This window comes from Chiloscyllium plagiosum, unplaced genomic scaffold, assembly GCF_037043375.1.
Source record: "Chiloscyllium plagiosum isolate Xiang-an unplaced genomic scaffold, Cpla_swu_hap1 HiC_scaffold_37, whole genome shotgun sequence".
Lineage (NCBI taxonomy): Eukaryota > Metazoa > Chordata > Chondrichthyes > Orectolobiformes > Hemiscylliidae > Chiloscyllium > Chiloscyllium plagiosum.
The window spans coordinates 39664378-39687836 of NW_028270175.1; the positions used below are offsets into that span (position 1 = coordinate 39664378).

At 45.5% G+C, this 23459-nt stretch overlaps 2 protein-coding genes across 9 annotated transcripts in view; one reads left to right on the forward strand and one right to left on the reverse strand.

The window, feature by feature from the left end:
* The window catches only part of LOC122540197 (endothelin-converting enzyme 1-like), a 334937-nt gene that overhangs the window by 284705 nt on the left and 26773 nt on the right, over nt 1-23459 (reverse strand). The gene's annotated exons all lie outside the window — the stretch shown is intronic.
* Nucleotides 3455-23459, forward strand: part of LOC148139798 (uncharacterized) — a 57304-nt gene continuing 37299 nt past the window's right edge. For 3 of the 8 annotated variants that reach the window (XR_015753496.1, XR_015753497.1, XR_015753495.1), the window contains exons 1-2: nt 3455-3585; nt 4869-4951. Coding sequence is in view for 1 of the 8 variants with exons in the window: in XM_087980627.1 (XP_087836753.1) it covers nt 4225-4252; nt 4869-4951 (111 nt within the window). In the remaining 7 variants the exon portion in view is untranslated. Of the gene's footprint in view, nt 3586-4128; nt 4253-4868; nt 4952-7225; nt 7335-23459 lie in introns of those variants that run through there. The other 5 variants (XR_015753494.1, XR_015753499.1, XR_015753500.1 and 2 more) reach the window with 3 other exon arrangements.

Genomic DNA, 23459 nt, shown 5'->3' on the forward strand with positions numbered 1-23459 from the left:
ATATTCCTAGGATTAGATTAGATTACTTACAGTGTGGAAACAGTCCCTTCAGCCTAACAAATCCACACCAACCCTCCGAAGTGCAACTCACCCAGACTCATTCCCCTACCTTTACCCCTTCACCTAACACTACGGACAATTTAGCATGGCCGATTCACCTAACCTGCACATCTTTTGGACTGTGGGAGGAAACCGGAGCACCCAGAGGAAACCCATGCAGACACAGGGAGAATGTGCAAACTCCACACAGATAGTTGCCCGAGGTGGGAATATGAACCCGGGTGTCTGGCGCTGTAAGGCAGCAGTGCTAACCACTGTGCCACCGTGCCACCCGTGGGAGTACACCCAGGGAAGTTATTTGGGTGGAACTGAGAAATAAGAAAAGGTTTAGCACCTTATTAGGATTGTACTATAGACTCCCCCAAAAGTCAGTGGGAAATTGAGAAACATATTTGTAAGGAGATCTCGGTTATCTTTAAGAATAATAGGGTGGTTATGGTAGGGGATCTTAACTTTCCAAACAGAGACTGGGACTGTCATAGTGTTAAGGCATTGGATAGAGAGGGATTTGTTAACTGTGTGCAAGGAAAGTTTCTGATTCAGATGCAAAACTTGACTTACTCTTGGGAAATAAGTCAAGGCAGATGACTGAGGTGTCAGTGGGGGAGCACTTTGGGGTGAGCAACCATAATTCTAAAATAATGAAGGAAAAGGATAGACCAGATCTAAAAGTTAAAGTTCTAAACTGGAGGAAGGCCAAATTGGAGCGATTAGGCAAGAACTTTCAAAAGTTGATTGGGGGCACATGTTCACAGGTAAAGGGACAGCTGAGAAGTGGGAAGCCTTCAAAGCTAAGATAATGAGAGTCCAGAGAAATTATATTCCTGTTAGAGATAAGGACAAAGCTGGTAGGTGTAGGGAATGCTGGATGACTAGAGAAATTGAGGTCTTAGTCAAGAAAAAGAAGGAAGCATATGTCAGATACATGCTGACATATACCTGACAGAGTTTGAATGAATCCTTAGAAGATGGCACGGTGGCACAGTGGTTAGCACTGCTGTCTCACAGCGCCAGGGACCCTGGTTCAATTCCATCCTTGGGCAACTGTCTGTGTGGAGCTTGCACATTCTCCCCGTGTCTGCGTGGGTTTCCTCTGGGAGCTCCGTTTCTGCCCACGGTCTAAAGATGTGCAGGTCAGGTGATTTGGCCATGCTAAATTGCCCATAGTGTTCAGGGTGTGTAGGTTAGATGTATTGGTCAGGGAAAATGTAGGGTAATGGGTTTGGGTGGGATACTCTTTGAAAGGGCAGTGTGGACATGTTAGGCCAAAGGGCCTGATTCCACACTGTAAGAATTCTAATTCTCATTCTAAAAAAAGTACTATAAAGACAGTAGGAGTATACTAAAGAGGGTAAAAAGGGAACAGGATACAGCTTTGGCAAATAGGGTTAAGGAGAATCCATAGGTATTCCACAAATACATTAAGGACAGAAGGGTAACTGAGGAAAGAATAGGGCCTCTCAAAGATCAGCAAGGTCACCTATGTGTGGAACTGCAGGAGATGAGGGAGATACTAAATGAGAGTATATTGCATAAATGTTTACTGTGGAAAAGAATATGGAAGCTACAGAACTTAAAAAAATAAATAGCGACATCTTGAAAAACGTCCATATTACAGAGGAGGAGGTGCTGAATGCCTGAAAACACATAAAGGTGGATAAATCCCCATGACCTGATCAGGTGTACTCCAGAACTCTGTGGGAAGCGAGGGAAGTGATTGCTGGGATTCTGGATTAGTGCTGGAAGAGCACAGCATTTCAGGCAGCATCTGAGGAGCAGTAAAATCAACGTTTCGGGCACAAGCGCTTCATTAGGAATACAGGCAGAGAGCCTGAAGGATGGAGAGATAAGTGAGAGGAGGGTGGGGGTGGGGAGAAAGTAGCATAGAGTACAATAGGTGAGTGGGGGAGGGGAAGAAGGTGATAGGTCAGAGAGGAGGGTGGAGTGGATAGGTGGAAAAGAAAATAGGCAGGTAGAACAAGTCATGGGGACAGTGCTGAGCTGGAAGTTTAGAATTGGGGTGAGGTGGGGGAAGGGGAAATGAGGAAACTGTTGAAGTCCACATTGATGCCCTGGGGTTGAAGTGTTCCGAGGCGGAAGATGAGGCGTTCTTCCTCCAGGCGTCGGGTAGTGAGGGAGCGGCGGTGAAGGAGGCTCAGGACCTCCATGTCCTCAGCAGAGTGCAAGGGGGAGTTGAAATGTTGGGCCACGGGGCGGTGTGGTTGATTGGTGCGGGTGTCCCGGAGATGTTCCCTAAAGTGCTCCGCTATGTGGCGTCTAGTCTCCCCAATGTAGACGAGACCACACCGGGAGCAACGGATACAATAAATGATATTAGTGGATGTGCAGGTAAAACTTTGATGGATGTGGAAGGCTCCTTTAGGGCCTTGGATGGAGGTGAGGGAGGAGGTGTGGGCGCAGGTTTTACAATTCCTGCGGTGGCAGGGGAAGGTGCCAGGATGGGAGGGTGGGTTGTTGGGGGGGTGTGGACCTGACCAGGTAGTCACAGAGGGAACGGTCTTTGCGGAAGGCAGAAAGGGGTTGGGAGGGAAATATATCCCTGGTGGTGGGGTCTGTTTGGAGGTGGCGGAAATGTCGGCGGATGATTTGGTTTATGCAAAGGTTGGTAGGGTGGAAGGTGAGCACCAGGGGCGTTCTGTCCTTGTTACGATTGGAGGGGTGGGGTCTGAGGGCGGAGGTGCGGGATGTGGACGAAATGCGTTGGAGGGCATCTTTAACCACGTGGGAAGGGAAATTGCGGTCTCGAAAGAAGGAGGCCATCTGGTGTGTTCTGTGCTGGAACTGGTCCTCCTGGGAGCAGATACGGCGGAGGCGGAGGGATTAGGAATACGGGATGGCATTTTTGCAGGAGGTAGGGTGGGAAGAGGTGTAATCCAGGTAGCTATGGGAGTCGTTGGCTTAGTAAAAATGTCGGTGTCAAGTCAGTCGTCGTTAATGGAGATGGAGAGGTCCAGGAAGGGGCCCTGTGGCCCAACATTTCAACTCCCTCTCCCACTCTGCCAAGGAGATGGAGGTCCTGGGCCTCCTTCACCGCCGCTCCCTCACCACCAGACGCCTGGAGGAAGAACGCCTCATCTTCCGCCTCGGAACACTTCAACCCCAGGGCATCAATGTGGACTTCATCAGTTTCCTCATTTCCCCCACCTCACCCCAGTTCCAAACCTCCAGCTCAGCACTGTCTCCATGACTTGTCCTACCTGCCTTTCTTCTTTTCCACCTATCCACTCCACCCTCCCCCCTGACCTATCACCTTCATCCCCTCCCCCACTCACCCATTGTACTCTATGCTACTTTCTCCCCACCCCCACCCTCCTCTCACTTATCTCTCCACACTTCAGGCTCTCTGCCTTTATTCCTGATGAAGGGCTTTTGCCTGAAACGTCGATTTTACTGCTCCTCGGATGCTGCCTGAACTGCTGTGCTCTTCCAGCACCACTAATCCAGAAACATCTCAAGGCGCCTCACTGGAGATTTAATATATGGTACAAAGCCACATAAGTACAGGTAAGATCAAATGACCAAACATTTAGAGTTTTATAGAATGTCTTTAAAGGTAGAGTGGCCGAGAAATGTAGGGAGAGAATTCAAGCGCTCGTGACAGAGACTTCAATTGCCTCGCCCTCCCCCCCCAGGGTGGAATGATTATAAAATCGAGAATGCGCAAGGAGAAAAAAATTTTAAAAATGCAGAAATCTCAGGGTTGGGGGCGTTATTGAGATAGGGAGGACCGACTTCATAGAGCGATTTGAAAAATGTTTACAGCCTAAAAACAAGATGTAACTGGAGCAAAACAAAATGGGCAAACACTACACTGATGTCTGCTGCTGAAACAAACAAGCTGTCAGAGTTCAGCATTATTCTGGGTGACTGACTGACTGTTTAAACTGGAGCTTAATATAAACCAGTGGAAATTAATAAATAACTTTTCCAAATGCAGCAGGGAAGCTTACGCCTTTATTATTACAGATCACTTGGCTAACGGCAGTAAGTGTAGGAGAGATTCCTGGTTAACATATAACAGAAAGGAATTGGGGCTTGATCTGTGACAGTGAATGTGCTGCAGCAGGTTAAACAGCCAGGCAGTAGAAGCTAACATGTTCAACAGCACCTACAGCCTCTGGGCATTGTACAGCAAAGTGCTATATGGTCCTTCCTTTAGGAAGAAACAAAGGTGAGTCTGTTGGGACACAATGCATTACGTAAGACTGGTACATTAGATTAGATTACATTAGATTACATTACAGTGTGGAAACAGGCCCTTCGGCCCAACAAGTCCACACCGACCCGCCGAAGCGTAACCCACCCATACCCCTACATTTGCCCCTTACCTAACACTACGGGCAATTTAGCATGGCCAATTCACCTAACCTGCACATCTTTGGACTGTGGGAGGAAACCGGAGCACCCGGAGGAAACCCACGCAGACACGGGGAGAATGTGCAAACTCCACACAGTCAGTCGCCTGAGGCGGGAATTGAACCCGGGCCTCTGGCGCTGTGAGGCAGCAGTGCTAACCACTGTGCCACCGTGCCGCCCATGTGGAGAGTGCAGTGATTGACAATAGATCTCTGTGCCCACCAGGAGTGCAATACAAGAGAATATTACATGGAAGGGGTCCTGTGACGCAATGATAGTGTCCCTACCTCTGGGCTAGGACAGCTGGGTTCAAGTGCCAATGCTCCAGAGGGGTGTAATAACATCTCCGAACTGGTTGATTCAGAAAATATCTAACATCACCCAGATGGGACTCTTGTGGTGCAGTGATAACATCCCTATTTCTGTTCTAGGAGGCCCAGGTTCAATCCAGAGCTGTGCCATAATATGCCTGACCAGACAGATTTGCAACCATCTAATTACACAGCTGGGTAAGGTAAAGAAAGTCACCTTGAGTTTCTGGGAATAAAGCATGTGGCGATGCAATGGCCATGTGGGATTAGTAATCTGGAGACCCAGCCTAATGCTCCATGGCAAATGGTAGAATTTCAATTCAATTAATCAATCTGGAAGTGAATGCTCATCTTAGTAATGGTAACCATGACAATTATTGCCAGTCCAGTTTACTAATGCCTCCATAAGGGAGGAAGGCTGCTCTCCATACCCATCAGGACTATATGTGACTCCAGACTCAGAGGTTATATAAACCTCTATATGGTCACCCCTCAGCCTCTGATAATCCAGGGAAATAACCCCACCCTATTCAGCCTTCCACTTGAGCTCAACCCTCCAACCCTGCAACATCCTTGTAAATCTTTTCTGAACCCTTTCAAGTTTCACAACATCCTTTCTATAGCAGGGAGATCAGAATGGAATGCAATATTCCACCTATCCACTCCACCCTCTCCTCTCTGACCTATCATCTTCATCTCCTCCCCTACTGACCTATTGTACTCTATGCTACTCTATCCCCACCCCCACCCTCCTCTAGCTTATCTCTCCACGCTTCAGGCTCTCTGCCTTTATTCCTGATGAAGGGCTTTTGCCCGAAACGTCGATTTTGCCTGTCCTCGGATGCTGCCTGAATTGCTGTGCTCTTCCAGCACCACTGATCCAGAATCTGGTTTCCAGCATCTGCAGTCATTGTTTTTACCTCATATTCCAAAAGTAGCCTCACCAATGTCCTCTAGCATCCACAACATGACCTCTCAACTCCTATACTCAATACACTGACCAATAAAAGCAAACATACCAAATGCCTTCTTCACTATCCAATCTACCTGCAACTCCACTTTCAAGGGACTATGAGCCTGTACCCCAAGGTCTCTTTGATCAGCAACACTCCCCAGGACCTTACCATTAAGTGGATAAATCCTGCTCTGATTTGCTTTTCCAAAATGCAGCACCTTATATTTATCTGAATTAAACTCCATCTGCCACTCCTCAGCCCATTGGCCAATCTGGTCCAGATCCTGTTGTAATCTGAGGTAACCCTCTTCACTGTCCACTACACCCCACTTTTGATGTCATCTGCAAACTTACTAACCATACCTCCTATGTTCACATCCAAATCATTTATATAAATAACAAATAAGAAATGGACCCAGCACCAATCCTTGGGGCACTCCACTGGTCATAGGTCTCTGGTTTGAAAAGCAACCCTCCTCCACCACCCCCTGTCTCCTAGCTTCGAGCCAATTTTATATCCAAATAGCTAGCTCTCCCTGTATTCCATGTGATCTAACCTTGCTAACCAGGCGACCATGTGAAACTGATCGAACACTTTACTGAAGTCCAAATAGACAATGTCCACTGCTCTGCCTTCATCTTATCCTCTTTGTCACTTCTTCAAAAAACTCAATCAAGTTAGTGAGACACGATTTGCCATGCATAAAGCCATGTTGACTATCCCTCATCATTTCTAAACCACTGATTCTTGATGCATTGCCACAAAAGCACTTCTGCCTATTTGAACAGCCTGTATTGGGTATCAGTATCACCCAAACCCCAAATCTTAGAACAGGTTGGCATGGATGTTTTGATTGGGGAAATGATGAATTGGTATGGATTGATCATGGGGACATGTGTTGGGGGGAGGATTGCTGAGTGGGTGTGAAAGTTAGTGGGCTTTGCTGGTTTATATTATAATAGTGACAGAGTATTAGAGCATTTGTAAATGGCTACTTGTGAATAGCCCACCTGTGGCTGCCTTAATCATACTCTACAACCCTGTCATCCAAGTGGAAATCTGAATGCTCCCCAAGCCATCCATATAACTGAAATGCTTCAATTTTGAAAATAGTCTCATAAAACTTCTTGAAACCTTTGTTGAAGTCTTCCCCCGTTTCCTGATGCATGGTGCCCAGAATTGGACACAAAACTCCAGATGAGGCTGAATCAGTGCTTTATATAAAAAAAAGCTTCAATACCTCCTTGCTTTTGTGCTCTTATACCTCTACTTTGAAAGCCGAGGGTGCCTTTTTAACCATTTCACATCCTTCACTTGGGAATATATACCTCTGGGTCCCTTTGTTCTTGCAATTGCCTGCAAAACACAACTGTTTGTTTTTGTGTATCCTTCTAAATGCACATGGAATGGAATCTGCCTGCCATGTGCCCTGGAAGTTGATTATTTTCATGATAATTCACACAGGATTATTTTGTGTCATTTGCACATCAGGATTTGATTTGGTTTTGATTTTATTATCAGGTGCACAAAAGTACTGGAGTACAGTGAAAGGTGTAAGATGTTGCCACACAAGTCGCCATCTTAGATACAAGTTCTGAGCTACAGAATCTTAAGAACAAGAAAGAAACAGGTAAGTTAAAAGTTAAACATCGCAGTGCTTATAGTACAGTGACACCTTCATTATGCCCCATACATCCTCCACTGTTCTTTAATGCATAAATCAAAGAAAGCTATTGTTCGAGGACTGACCCCTTGGGTTCCTACTATATACATTTGTCCAGTCTAAAGACACTGTTTCACAGAATCCCAACAGTGTGGAAAGAAGCTAATCAGTTCATTGAGTCCCTCCACAGAACGTCCCACCCAGATCCAGTGCCCTACCCAAACCCTGCATTGTCCATGGTCAATCCACCTAACCTGCACATCTTTAGACTGTGTGAGGAAACCAGAGCATCCTCACGCAGAAATGGGGAGAATGTGTAAATTGCACACAATCGCCTGAGGGTGGAATCGAACCCGGGTTCTGGGTGCTGTGAGGCAGCAGTGCTAACCACTGACCGCTCCTAACCTTCATATGTTGCATGTTCTCTAAAGCAATCCTGAGAATCATGTTGTTTTATAATTCCATTTTAATCAGCAACTTTAACATAGTAAGGCATCCCCTGGCACTTCACAGAAACAACACACCTTCCCAAAACATTACAATGAGTGACCTCGGAAAGGTGGGTCAGCTGACCTCAAGCTTGGTCAGAGATGTTGGTTTTAAAGGGAGTTTTAAGAGATAAAGGGTTCATAGAGAGGTGAGAAGAGCTTGCAGCCGAGACCACTGAAGGCACAGCACCTGTGGTGTAAGGGATTAAAACTGGAGAAAGTTCGACGAACACAGAATTTGGGGAGTGCAGATATCTGAGTGGGTTGGAGGGCAGCAGGAGTTGGGGGGGGGGTCAGGGTGAGTGGTGATAATGCAAGACCATGCAGAGATTTGGGAATAGGGATGAGAATCAGAATGTTAAGACCCGTTGGTAGGCAGTTAAAAAGGTCACTCTGGACAGGGGGAGGCAGCTGAAAGGGGCTTGGTGTGGAGTTAAGACATATGTTTGGGAAGAACTCAGTTGTAAAGAGGTTGTCATGTGGGAGATGAATCAGGAGTGGTCAGGTCTGGAGACAATGACAGCATGAAAGGAGGGTTTCAGAAGCAGACTGGCTGAGGCAGGGGGTAAAACGTTTGGGCAATGTCCACATTGGAATCAGTCAGCGTGAATGGTCACTATCAAACAAACATGATGTCAAAGGTCTCGCTCAGACAGTTGCCGGGGAACTGAATGGATATTGCACCTTGGGAGTGATGTCCTTCCAGTTTTCCTGATAATTAATTGGAGGAAATCTATGCCTAGCCCATTGCGTAAAGAAGTAGTTTGATAATTGACCAACAGTGCGGAAGCTGAGAGTCGGGGTTGAGGCAGAGATGCATACAGGCAATGTGGGAGAGGAGTAGCCTTTAGATAATGTTGTTGAGCAGCAGCAAGAAAGTGAGAAATAGCAGGGGGTCAAGGATCGGTGGCGGCGAGCAGAGGCAGCAGCGCAGGAACTGGAGTAGGAACATATCAAAATAAGTTTTCTTCACATTCACCCCATCACACTGTCCCAGACAGATATAGCACAGGTTACATACATAGTGAATCTCCCTTCACATTAACACCATCACACTGTCCCAGACAGACACAGCACAGAGTAGACACACAATGAATCTCCCCTCAGATTAATCCTGTCACACTGTCCCAGACAGATACAGCACAGGTTAGATACACAGTGAATCTCCCCTCACATTAACCCCATCACACTGTCCCAGACAGACACAGGACAGGTTAGATACACAGTGAATCTCCCTTCACATTAACCCTGCCACACTGTCCTGGACAGATATAGCACAGATTAGATACACAGTAAATCTCCCTTCACATTAACCCCATCACACTGTCCCGGACAGACACAGCACAAATTAGAAACACATTGAATCTCCATTCACATTAACCCCATCACACTGTCCCAGACAGATACAACACAGGTTAGATACAGAGTGAATCTCCCCTCACATTAACCCCATCACACTGTCCCGGACAGATACAGCTCCAGAGAGATACAGCACAGGTTAGATATACAGTGAATCTCCCTAAACACATTAACACCATCACACTGTCCCAGACAGCAACAGCACAGGTTAGATAAACATTGAATCTCCCTTCACTTTTATTCTGTCACACTCTCCCAGACAGAAAAGCACAGGTTAGATATACTGTGAATCTCTCTTCACATTAACCCCATCACACTCTCCCAGACAGATACAGCCCTGGTTAGATACAGAGTGAATCTCCCCTCACATTAACCCCACCACACTGTGCCAGACAGACACAGCATAGTTTAGATACACAATGAATCTCTCTTCACATTAACCCCATCACACTGTCCCGGACAGACATAGCACAGGTCATATACAGAGTGAATCTCCCCACACATTAACTCCATCACACTGTCCCGGACAGACATAGCACAGGTCAGATACAGAGTGAATCTCCCCACACATTAACCCCATCACACTGTCCCGGACAGACATAGCACAGGTCAGATACAGAGTGAATCTCCCCACACATTAACCCCATCACACTGTCCCAGACAGATACAGCACAGGTTGGATACACAGTGAATCTCCCTTCACATTAACCCCATCACACAGTCCCGGACAGATACAGCACAGGATAGATACAAAGTTAATCTCCTCTCACATTAACCCCATCACGCTGTCCCGGACAGACACAGCTCAGGTTAGATAGACAGTGAATCTCCCTTCACATTAACCTCATCGCGTTGTCCGAGACAGACACAACACAGGTTAGATACACAGTGAGTCTTCCCTCACATTAACCCCATCACACTGTCCCGGACAGACACAGTACAGGTTAGATACACAGTGAATTTCCTCTCACAATAACCCCATCACACTGTCCAAGACAGATACAGCACGGGTGAGATACACAGTGAATCTCCCTTCACATTAACCCCATCACACTGTCCCAGACAGAACAGCACAGGTTGGAAACACAGTGAATCTCCCTTCACATTAACCCAATCACTATGTCCCAGACAGATACAGCATAGGTTAGATAAACATTGAATCTCCCTTCACATTTAATCTGTTACACTCTCCCAGACAGAAACAGCACAGGTTAGATACACTGTGAATCTCCCTTCACATTAACCCCATCACACTGTCCCAGACAGACATAGCTCAGGTTAGATACACAGTGAATCATCCTTCACATTAACCCCAACGCATTTTCCTGGACAGACACAACACAGTTAGATACACAGTGAATCTCCCTGTACATCACACTGTCCCAGACATTTACAGCACAGGTTCGATACACAGTGAATCTCCCTTCACACTGACCCCATCACACTGTCCTGGACAGACACAGCACAGGTCAGATACAGAGTGAATCTCCCCACACATTAACCCCATCACACTGTCCAAGCCAGATACAGCATGGGTTAGATACACAGTGAATCTCCCCTCACATTAACCCCATCACACTGTCCCGGACAGACACAGCTCAGGTTAGATACACAGTGAATCTCCCTTCACATTAACCCCATCGCATTGTCCCAGACAGACACCACACAGTTAGATACACAGTGAATCTCCCTTCACATTAACCCCATCACACTGTCCCAGACAGATAGCACACAGGTTAGATACACAGTGAATCTTCCCGCATATTAACCCCATCACACAGTCCTGGACAGACACAGCTCAGGTTAGATACAAAGTTAATCTCCTCTCACATTAACCCCATCACACTGTCCAAGACAGATACAGCACGGGTGAGATACACAGTGAATCTCCCTCCACATTAACCCCATCACACTGTCCCAGACAGACACAGGACAGGTTGGATACACAGTGAATCTCCCTTCACATTAACCCCATCATACTGTCCCAGACAGATACAGCGCAGGATAGATACACAGTGAATCGCCCCCTCACATTAACCCCATCACACTGTCCGGGACAGACACAGCTCAGGTTAGATACACAGTGAATCTCCCTTCACATTAACCGTATTGTGTTGTCCTAGGCAGACACAACACAGGTTAGATACTCAGTGACTCTCCCCTCACATTAACCCCATCACACTGTCCCGGACAGACACAGCACAGGTTAGATACAGAGTGAATCTCCTCTCACGTTAACCCCATCACACTGTCCAAGACAGATACAGCACGGGTGAGATACTCAGTGAATCTCCCTTCACATTAACACCATCACTATGTCCCAGACAGATACAGCACAGGCTAGATACAGAGTGAATCTCCCCTCACATTAACCCCATCACAATGTCCAAGACAGATACAGCACGGGTTAGATACACAGTGAATCTCCCCTCAAATTAACTCCTTCGCATTGTCCTAGATAGCCACAACACAAGTTAGCTACACAGTGAATCTCCCTTCACATTAGCCCCATGACACTGTCCCGGACAGATACAGCACGGGTTAGAAACACAGTGACTCTCCCCTCACATTAATCCCATCACACTGACCTGGATAGGTACAGCACAGGATAGATACAAAGTGAATCTTCCTTCACATTAAGCACATCATAATGTCCCAGACTGATACAGCACAGGATAGATACACTGTGAATCTCCCTTCACATTAACCCCATCACACTGTCCCAGACAGATACAGCCCTGGTTAGATACAGAGTGAATTTCCCCTCACATTGACCCCATCATACTGTCTCAGACAGATACAGCACAGGTTAGATACACTGTGAAACTTCCCTCACATTAACCCCATCACACTGTCCCGGACAGACACAGCTCAGGTTAGATACACAGTGAGTCTCCCCTCACATACACCCCATCACACTGTGCCAGACAGACACAGCATAGCTTAAATACACAGTGAATCTCCCTTCACATTAACCCCATCATTCTGACCCTGACAGATGCAGCACAGGATAGATACAAAGTGAATCTCCCTTCACATTAACCTCATCACACTGTCCCAGACAGATACAACACAGGTTAGATATTCTGTGAATCTCCCTTCACATTAGCCCCATCACACTGTCTCAGACAGATACAGCACAGGATAGATGCAAAGTGAATCTCCCTCCACATTAAGCCCATCATAATGTCCCAGACAGATACAGCACATGTTAGATACATTGTGAAGCTCCCCTCACATTAACCTCATCACGCTGTCCCAGACAGACACAGCATAGTTTAGATACACAGTGAATCTCCCCTCACATTAACCTCATCACTCTGTCCCAGACAGATATAGCACAGGTTAGATACACAGTGAGTCTCCCTTCAAATTAACCCAATCGCACTGACCCAGACAGATACGCCATAGGTTAGATATAAAGTCAATCTCCTTTCACATTAACACAATCACATTGTCCTGGACAGACACAGCACAGGTTAGATGCATAGTGAATCTCCCCTCACATTAACCCCATCACACTCTGCCAGACAGATACAGCACAGGTTAGAAACAAAGTGAATCTCTCTTCACATTAACCCCATCACACTGTCCCAGACAGATACAGCACAGGTCTGATACACAGTGAATCTCCTCTCACATTAACCCCATCACACTGTCCCGGACAGACACAACACAGGTTAGAGACACAGTGAGTCTCCCCTCACATTAACCCCATCACACTGTCCCGGACAGACACAGCACAGGTTAGACACACAGTGAATCTCCCCTCACATTAACCCTATCACACTGTGCCGGACAGACACAGCATAGTTTAGATACACAGTGAATCTCCCTTCACATTAACCCCATCGCGTTGTCCCAGACAGATACAGCACATGTTAGATACACAGTGAATCTCCCTTCACATTAACCCCATCACACTGTCCAAGACAGACACAGCACGGGTTAGATGCACAGTGAACCTCCCCTCACATTAACCCCATCCAACTCTTCCAGGCAGACACAGCTCAGGTTAGATACATAGTGAATCTCCCCTCACATTAACCCCATCACTGTCCCAAACAGATACAGCACAGGATAGATACACTGTGAAGCTCCCCTCACATTAACCTCATCACACTGTCCCAGACAGATATAGCACAGGTTAGATACACAGTGAGTCTCCCTTCAAATTAACCCAATCACACCGTCCCAGACAGATACGGCATAGGTTAGATATAAAGTCAATCTCCTTTCACATTAACCTAATCACATTGTCCGGACAGACACAGCTCTGGTTTGAAACACTGTGTATCTCCCTAAACATATTAACCCCATCACACTGTCCCGGACAGACACAGCACAGGTTAGATACACAATGAATCTGCTCTCACATTAACCCATCACACTGTTCAGACCGACACAACACAGGTGAGTTACACTGTCCATCTCCCTTCACATTAACCCCATCACACTGTCCCAGACAGATACAGCCCTGGTTAGATACAGAGTGAATCTCCCCTCAAATTGACTCCATCACACTGTTTCAGACAGATACAGCTCAGGTTAGATACACAGTGAATCTCCCTTCACATTAACCCCATCGCGTTGTCCTAAACAGACACAACACAGGTTCGATACACAGTGACTCTCCCCTCACATTAACCCCATCACACTGTGCCAGACAGACACAGAATAGTTTAGATACATCGTGAATCTCCCTTCACATTAACCCCATCACACTGTCCCAGACAGACACAGCTCAGGTTAGATACAGAGTGAATCACCCTTCACATTAACCCCAACGTATTTTCCTAGACAGACACAACACAGGTCAGGTACACAGTGAATCTCCCTGTACATCACACTGTCCCAGACAGTTACAGCACAGGTTCGATACACAGTGAATCTCCCTTCACACTGACCCCATCACACTGTCCTGGACTGACACAGCACAGGTCAGATACAGAGTGAATCTCCCCACACATTAACCCCATCACACTGTCCAAGCCAGATACAGCACGGGTTAGATACACAGTGAATCTCCCCTCACATTAACCCCATCACACTGTCCCGGACAGACACAGCTCAGGTTAGATACACAGTGAATCTCCCTTCACATTAACCCCATTGCATTGTCCTAGACAGACACAACACAGTTAGATACACAGTGAATCTCCCTTCACATGAGCCCCATGACACTGTCCCGGACAGATACCGCACAGGCTAGATTCACAGTGAATCTCCCTTCACATTAACCCCATCACACTGTCCCAGGCAGATAGCGCACAGGTTAGATACACAGTGAATCTTCCCGCATATTAACACCATCACACAGTCCCGGAGAGACACAGCTCAGGTTAGGTACAAAGTTAATCTCCTCTCACATTAACCCCATCACACTGTCCAAGACAGATACAGCACGGGTGAGATACACAGTGAATCTCCCTCCACATTAACCCCATCACACTGTCCCAGACAGATACAGCACATTTTAGATACACAGTGAAGCTCCCCTCACATTAACCTCATCACACTGTCCCAGACAGACACCGGACAGGTTGGCTACACAGTGAATCTCCCCTCACATTAGCCCCATCACACTGTCCCAGACAGATACAGCACAGGTCTGATACACAGTGAATCTCCCCTCACATTAACCACATCACACTGTCCAAGACAGACACAGCTCAGGTTAGACACACAGTGAATCTCCCCTCACATTAACCCTATCACACTGTGCCAGACAGACACAGCATAGTTTAGATACACAGTGAATCTCCCTTCACATTAACACCATCACGTTGTCCGAGACAGACACAACACAGGTTTGATACACAGTGAATCTCCCTTCACATTAACCCCATCATTCTGACCCTGACAGATGCAGCAGAGGATAGATACAAAGTGAATCTCCCCTCACATTAACCCCATCACACTGTGCCAGACAGATACAGCACAGGTTAGAAACAAAGTGAATCTCTCTTCACATAAACCCCATCACACTGTCCCAGACAGATACAGCACAGGTCTGATACACAGGGAATCTCCTCTCACGTTAACGCAATCACTCTGTCCCGGACAGACACAGCACAGGTTTGATACAAAGTGAATCTCCCTTCACATTAAGCACATCATAATGTCCCAGACTGATACAGCTCAGGTTAGATACACAGTGAATCTCCCTTCACATTAACCCCATCGCGTTGCCCTGACAGACACAACACAGGTTAGATACACAGTGAGTCTCCCCTCACATTAACCCCATCACACTGTCCCGGACAGACACAGCACAGGTTAGGTACAGAGTGAATCTCCTCTCAAATTAACTCCATCACACTGTCCAAGACAGATACAGCACGGGTGAGATACACAGTGAATCTCACTCCACATTAATCCCATCACACTGTCCCAGACAGATACAGCACAGGTTGGTTACACAGTGAATCTCTCTTCACATTAGCCACATCACTATGTCCCAGACAGACACAGCACAGGTTAGATACAGAGTGAATCTTCCCTCACATTAACCCCATCACAATGTCCAAGACAGATGCAGCACGGGTTAGATACAAAGTGAATCTCACTTCACATTAGCCCCATCACACTGTGCCATACAGATACAGCACAGGTTAGATACAAAGTGAATCTCTCTTCACATTAGCCCCATCACACTGTCCCAGACAGATACAGCACAGGTCTGATACACAGTGAATCTCCCCTCACATTAACCACATCACACTGTCCAAGACAGACCATGCTCAGGTTAGACACACAGTGAATCTCCCCTCACATTAACCCGATCACACTGTGCCAGACAGACACAGCATAGTTTAGATACACAGTGAATCTCCCTTCACATTAACCCCATCATGCTGTCCTGGACAGACACAGCTCAGGTTAGATACACAGTGAATCTCCCTTCACATTAACCCCATCGCGTTGTCCCAGACAGATACAGCACATGTTAGATACACTGTGAATCTCCCTTCACATTAACCCCATCACACTGTCCCGGATAGACATTGCATAGGTTAGATACACAGTGAATCTCCCCTCACATTAGCCCCATCACACAGTTACGGACAGGCACATCACATGTTAGATACACAGTGAACCTCCCTTCACATTAACCCCATCACACAGTCATGGACAGATACAGCACAACTTAGATACACAGTGAATCTCCCTTCACATTAACCCCATTACACTGTCACAGACAGATACAGCACAGGTTATATACACAGTGAATCTCCCTTCACATTAACCCCATCAGACTGTCCCAGACAAATATAGCTCAGGTTAGACACACAGTGAATCTCCCTTCACTTTAGCCCCATCAGACAGTCCTGGGCAGTCACAGCACATGTCAGATTCACAGTGAATCTCCCCTCACATTGACCTCATCACACTGTCCCTGTCGGAGATAGCACTGGACTGACTCACAGACACTCTCCCTTTACACAACCTCCATTACACTGTCCTGGGCAGATACAGCATTGGACAGACACACAGAGACTCTCCCTTTCCACATCTCCCTTACATTGTACTGGGCAGATACAGCTTTTACAAGTGTGTTTTTGGCTTAAACTAAATTGATATGAATCCAACCATTTGGAAGCCATGCTACCTAGCATGAAAGGTGTTGGAAGACAACAGTGTGGCCACATCAGTTGTCCATTGGGTGTACACCTTACCTTGCCAACAGCAAAAGGAAAATGTTACACATAAGACATCACAACTATTTCGAAATCTTTTGAAAATCATCTGTTTATAAAAACAAATAGTCATTTCATCCAAAAGTTGGAGTAGGGGTTTGCTGGTTTTACAGAGAAGTTTTTTTTTGAATAATCAGCCTTCATCTTCCTATGCTTGTGTAAATGAATCCCATTGCCTGTTTATTATATGAGCTACTGAAGTCAATTCGCAGTCACTCATGGCTGATAATGCTCCAGATCTCTCATTCCCATGCAGAAGAGCTCCTCAAATGTTGTATTACATTCAAAATTGAAGGCACGCTCTGCTACCTCCTTATAGGACATTGATGCCACTCTGGTTATATTGAAAAGCTCATTACTCCAACATACAAATAAACTTGATTAATGATCCTCAACTCTGCAAGGCGCCTAACTCAAGATGTGCAAAACCCACTCCCAGTATTTCAAGTCTATTCATGGGATACAGACATCTCTTGCAAGATCAATACAAATCGTCCATCTCAATTTGAGAAGGTGATGGGGAATTGCCTTCTTGAACAACTGCAGTGCTGGAGTGTAGAGACACCAACAATATCATGAGGGAGGGATTTCCAGGATTTTGACCTCGCGATGATGGAGGAATGGATATGTGGTCAGGGTAATGTGTGTGACTGGGGAGGGGAACTGGGGAGGTGGAGGTGTTCCCATGTGTGTGCTGCCTTTGTCCCTTGACGTGGCATAGGCTGTGGGTTTGGAAGGGGCTGCCAACTGGATTGTGGTAAGTACCATCTTGTTGTGGTGCACACGGCTACCACTCTGTGTTAACGGTGAGGGGAACCGAAAGTTTAAAGATGGAGCGTGGGGTGTTTGCCCAGGGGCTGCTTTGTTGGAGCTGCACCCATCCAGGCAGGTGGAGAGCATTCTGTTACGCTACTGGCTTTTGCTTTGCAAGTCTGTCTTTCTGGTACCTCCCAAAGATCTGTACCTGATCATTGAGTGGCATTATTGAGAACAACATTCTGGTTCTCCAGGAAGTACATGAATTGTTAACAGAGAGCTCATACAAGCACGGTAGCTCAATGGTTAGCATGACTGCCTCACAGCACCAGGGCCCCAGGTTCGATCCCAGCCTCGGGCGACTGTCCGTGTGGAGTTTGCACATTCTCCCTGTGTCAGTGCAGGTTTCCTCCGGGTGCTCTGGTTTCCTCCCACAGTTGAAAGATGTGCAGGTTCGGTGCATTGACCGTGCTAAATTGCCCATAGTGTCCAGGGGAGGTACAGGTTAACCATAGAGAATGCAAGGTTATGGAGAAAGGGTTGGAGGTGGGATGCTCTTTGGAGGGTCAGTGTGGACTTGATGGGCTGAATGCTTCCACACTGTAGGGATTCTATAACAGCCTCATGACATTGTCACAGGAGACAAAGAGCAGAGGCTGAGGGAAAACAGTGCCACAGCAGCTGAGCTCAAACTCCACCTACTGCCCAACTGAAGAGTGACACTAATATCAAAGTCTAAAGAGTAGCGCAGTTTAACCTGAACTTCAAATTTTAGATGTCCTCCTGTCTTTGCTAGTGCAGTCTTAGGGGCACAGCTGTGAATTTGAGTTCTGCTTGAGGAGATGGCAAGATTAAGATCAAGAACTGCCTTCACAGAGTCACCCAGCACGGAAACAGACCCTTTGGCCCAACTTGTCCATGCTGACCAGGTTTGCCAAGCTAAACTAGTCCCTCTTGCCTTTGTTTGGCCTATACCCTCTAAACCTTTCCTATTCATGTATCTGTCCGAATGACCTTTAAATGTTGTAACTGTACCTGCATCTAGGACTTCCTCAGGCAGTTCATTCCACAATCGAGCCACCCTCTCTGTATGAAAAGGTTGCCCCTCATTCAGTCTTAGGTTTCTGTCAAACTTTATTTTGATAGGTGGTTCAGATTTTATTGCTGCATTGTCAGGAGACATGTCCCTGAACCCCAATGATCTTCCACCTTTGATCGAACTACTTTCAAACTAACTCTGTCCACACTGTGTTATTTATACCCTGGGGAAAGCAGCTCCGTGACATCATTATAAGGCTGTGGCAGGGTCCTGAAACCCTTACAGAACATAACGCATCAAGAGTCACATGCAGGCCACAAAGCACACGCTTACATTGGTTTTATACAGCTCCAGGAAAAAGCTCTCAGTCTGAAGCCAGAGGTATAAGCTTGAGGAGGTGCCTGCCCATGTATCCCTCCTACCCTTACCATCAGCATACATGTATTGGAATGCTAGTCATTAAGCCCTCCTCCAAGGAGATAAGTTCCTTTCTGTCTATCTTTACAATACCCCTCATAATTCTATATATCTCATTGATGTCCCCCTCCCCTCAGTCTGCTCTGTTCCAAGGAGAGTCTGTCCAATCTCTCTTCAACAACTGAAACTCTCCAGCCCAGGCAACATCCTGGTAAACCTCCTCCGCACCCTCTCCAGTGCTATCATATCCCTCCTTTAATGTAGATTCCAGAACAACACACAAAACTGTAGCTGCGACACAAACTACTTGTTGTACTTTGTCCTGTCAATCAACTCCCCACCAGCAGAAAGCTTCATGGAGCTGGGGGTAGTGCGTTACAGCTAAGGTGGAGAGGAGGAGCTTTGGTACAATTACACGACATTGTTTGACGCCAGCTTGCACACCTTTCTGACCTATACTGGATCCACTGGTGAGGATCACTGTTTGTTTACTGTCATCCAGCAGTATGGGATGGGCACTCCACTCTCAGTATCCTCTCTCAGGCTAACAATTCCAGCATCGATGAGAAGCAGTGTCTCAATCCACTGTGTGAGGTCAGTTTTATCACAACAAGCAGTTCCTGTCAGTGACAACGTCAAAGGTACCCCCCTAAAAAATGTCACATTCCTGCTCAAATGTGGGGATCTTCAGAACTGCTAGATCAGAGGAAACCATTTACAATGGAAAGGGAAAATGGAAAGAAAGGAAGAAAAGGAGACAAAGTGAATCTAAAATTACTATTTCTTTATATTTTAAAGCGAAAAAGAGCAAGAGGGAGAAAGGGAGGGCGAGGAAGAGAGTCAGAGATAAAAAAAAGACAAAAAAAAGGTAAAAAGAAAGAAAGGCGACAAAGTGAATCTAAAATGACTTTTTTCTGCTTTTTCCTTGATATTCTGGAGCATTCTACAGATGAGAAAAAAACCTCAGCTTAGAGATGAGGCTGTTGATGAATACACAGGTAATGAGAGCAGCAGTGCAGAAACATCAAATAATACTTAGCCTTGGTATTTACCTGGGAGAGGAATGCAGTCTATTAAAAAGCCATAAAAAAACATTGGCAATACAAGGAGAGATATAATGATTCAAAAATGGTGAGGATAAAATCCACTGGTCCAGATATATTTTATCCAAGCTTATTTAAAAAGGACATGGGGAACAGATAGCAAAGACACTATTACAGAAATATAACCATTCATAAGAAAAAGGAACAGTGCCAGAGTACGGGCAGAGTCTCATGATTGCTATGTGTAAAAAGTAAAATAAAACATGTCCAGGGAGTTCTGGGCCAGTTAGCGTAACATTAGAAATAGGGAAGATGTATAAAAGATATAATTGAAAAGCATCTAGAAACAAAAAGTAATTGATCCCACATTGATTACTCTTGGTCAATCTGTGATGTAAATCGTATGGTTTTCTGTGTGTTTAAGTTAATAATTAACTTGTATGCTTTTCGGTAGCCATGGTGATTTCTTTTCAAACAATATTTGAGCTTTAACATTAATAGGTGGATTTTCTTTTGTGACCTAGCAGGATTAATAATGGGGGTCTCAATCCTAATCAGAGATTTCAGGTCCTTGTTTCTTTTTAACAAGGAAAGCACATGTGGGTGGAGAGAGATATAGATTCTTATTTTGAGGCTTGGGCCTTTGTGTGAAGTGTTTGTGAAGACGGCTGTGCTTCTGAGAAGGAAAATATGGTGAAACTTGATTATCTTTGAGTGAAGAGTTAGTGATAGTCCCAGACCAGAAGTGTTGAGATAAAACCCTGAAGAGATTACTTAAAGGTGAATATATTTAAAGCCAGGTGTCTAATTGTTCCAGGGAGAAGTTATCCCCAGGTCCAGTCTATATGTTAAAGTCGCAACTGACTTAAACTAATTGAAGTGTTCGAGACAGGAGCTCTGAATTGAGTACTGTAAAAATGGTGTTTTTGTAATACACAAGATGCTTATTGGATACTTTACAAAGACTGCTGCTTCTCTTTCCAATATATAAATAAATATTTTGGGATTACTGGGATTATACTTTTATAGTATTCTTAAATATTCCTGAATTTGTGTTATAGTAGACAGTTGGATTTGTTCTATTTGATCTTAATTTCTTCGGTGTGCTGTGTTCTGGGACTTTAATGTCCAGAAGCACACTCAGCTACTTTGATAGCTTCTCTGAAAGAATATGTTTGAGATGTAAGCATGCAGAATGCCCGGTGGGTAGGGTGCCTGGTTGGTAGTATGCCAAATGGGTAGGGGGCCTGGTAAATGACTGAGTGCTTGGGGTAGGTTGAAGCGGTGATGATGTGGACAATTGGTGTGGGAAGGGAGGTGGGGGTGTCTCACATTCAGGAAGAGGTCATGCAGTGATGGTTTGGAATTGCTGCTTGGCAAGTCCGCTGGGGAGAGTAAGGTGACGGAGTATAAGAAAGAGATAGAGAGCTCAGCGGCATGGTGTAAAGACAACCACCTCTCCCTCAATGTCAGGAAAATGATGGGGCTGGTCATCGACTTCAGGAAGCCGAGTGGAGGACACACCCCTGTCTGTATCATTGGTGCTGAGGTGGAGGAGGTTGAGAGCTTCATGTTTCTAGGAGTAAACATCACCTATCCTGGTCCATCCACATTGATTCTATGGTCAAGACAGCACACTAACGCCTCCTCAGAAGGTTAAGGAAATTTGACATGTCCACGACGACTCTTACCAATTTTTATAGCTGCACCATACAAAGCACCCTATCCGGATGCATCTCAGCTTGGTACGGCAACTGCTCTGCCCAAGACCACAAGAAATTACAGAAAATCATGAACACAGCCCAGTCCATCATGAAAACCAGCCTTCCATCCATTGACTCTGTCTACACCACCTGCTGCCTCAGGAAAGCAGCCAACATCATCAAAGACCCCTCCTCCCACCCCAGGTATACTCTCTTCCATTGGGCAAAAGATACTAAAGTTTGAAAATGCACAGCAACAGATTCAAAAATAGTTTCTTCCCCGCTGTTATCAGACTCTTGAACAGACCTCTCGGATATTAAAAGTGATCTTTCTCTGCACCTTCTCTGTAACACTATATTCTGCATTCTGTTCTGTTACCCTGATGTACTTATGTAAGGTATGATTTGTCTGGTTAGCTAGCAAAGCAATACTTTTTACCATGTAAAGTTGTTGATCGGTTTGCTGAGTTGGTTGACTTACTTGCAAACATTTTGCCTCCCTCTTGGGTGACACCTTCAGCGCTGGGTAGCCTCCAGATGATGCACTGTCATTATGATCTGCTTCATGAGTTCACAACAACAGCACTTCATCTGGAACAACCCAGCGCTGAAGGTGTCTCCCAAGAGGGAGGCAAAATGTTTGCAAGTAAGTCAACCAACTCAGCAAACTGACCAACCAACAACCCGAGCTACAGGGTATTCCCTAAAACTGTTCACTGTATCTCGGTACATGAGCCAATAATCAATCAAGTCAAAATCACATCAAATGTAGGTGATATCAGAAACAGAGCTGGCAAGTATGATATTTGTTAATAAACCCAACAGGGATTTCAAGAGTAAAGCTTTTGGCTAGAGAATGGTTGGAATGTGGAATTCACGACGACAAGCTGAGGTGAAAAGCAGAGACATATTTAATGAAAAACCAGACATACACTTAAATTTAATGTTGACCTCACTCTTTGTGCACCCCCTCTGCAGTTGTAACATTGCATTCTTTGTTCTGTTATCCTAATGCACTTTAAAAGGTGTGATCTGCCTGAATTGCACACAAAACAAAACTTTTCACTGTACCTAGGTACATGCGTTATGGACCAGATCAGGCCAACTCAAAATATTTTAAGAAGGTAGCCTAGACTCTAACGTTTTCTTATTTTGAAGGTAGATGTGAAGTGCCGTGCTTCTGATGCAACGCAATCGGTCAAACTGTTTGACGTTAAGCAAAATATAGTTTATTTGAACACTATAGTTAAAATACAAACAAAAGAAAGAGGAATTTAGAATAACTTGACTATTGGGAACCTCAACTGACTAATAGATACAGTACCTATTACTAACTGATGTTTCCAGCATAGAAACATCTCATAAACACACCCCTTGGCAAAAAGGTAAATTCAGACACAGATTCTCACATGCAGTTCTCCAATCCAGGAGGAAAAATCATTGAGAGAAAATTCAGGGAAAGTAGCAGCTAGGAGACATTCACCGAAGCTCCTACCTCTTTTGATAGTCCAATGGCTTCTGTTTAAAACTAAACCTAAAAACTAAGAAAAACAACATAGCTTACCCAATCTTTCCTCATAGTTACAA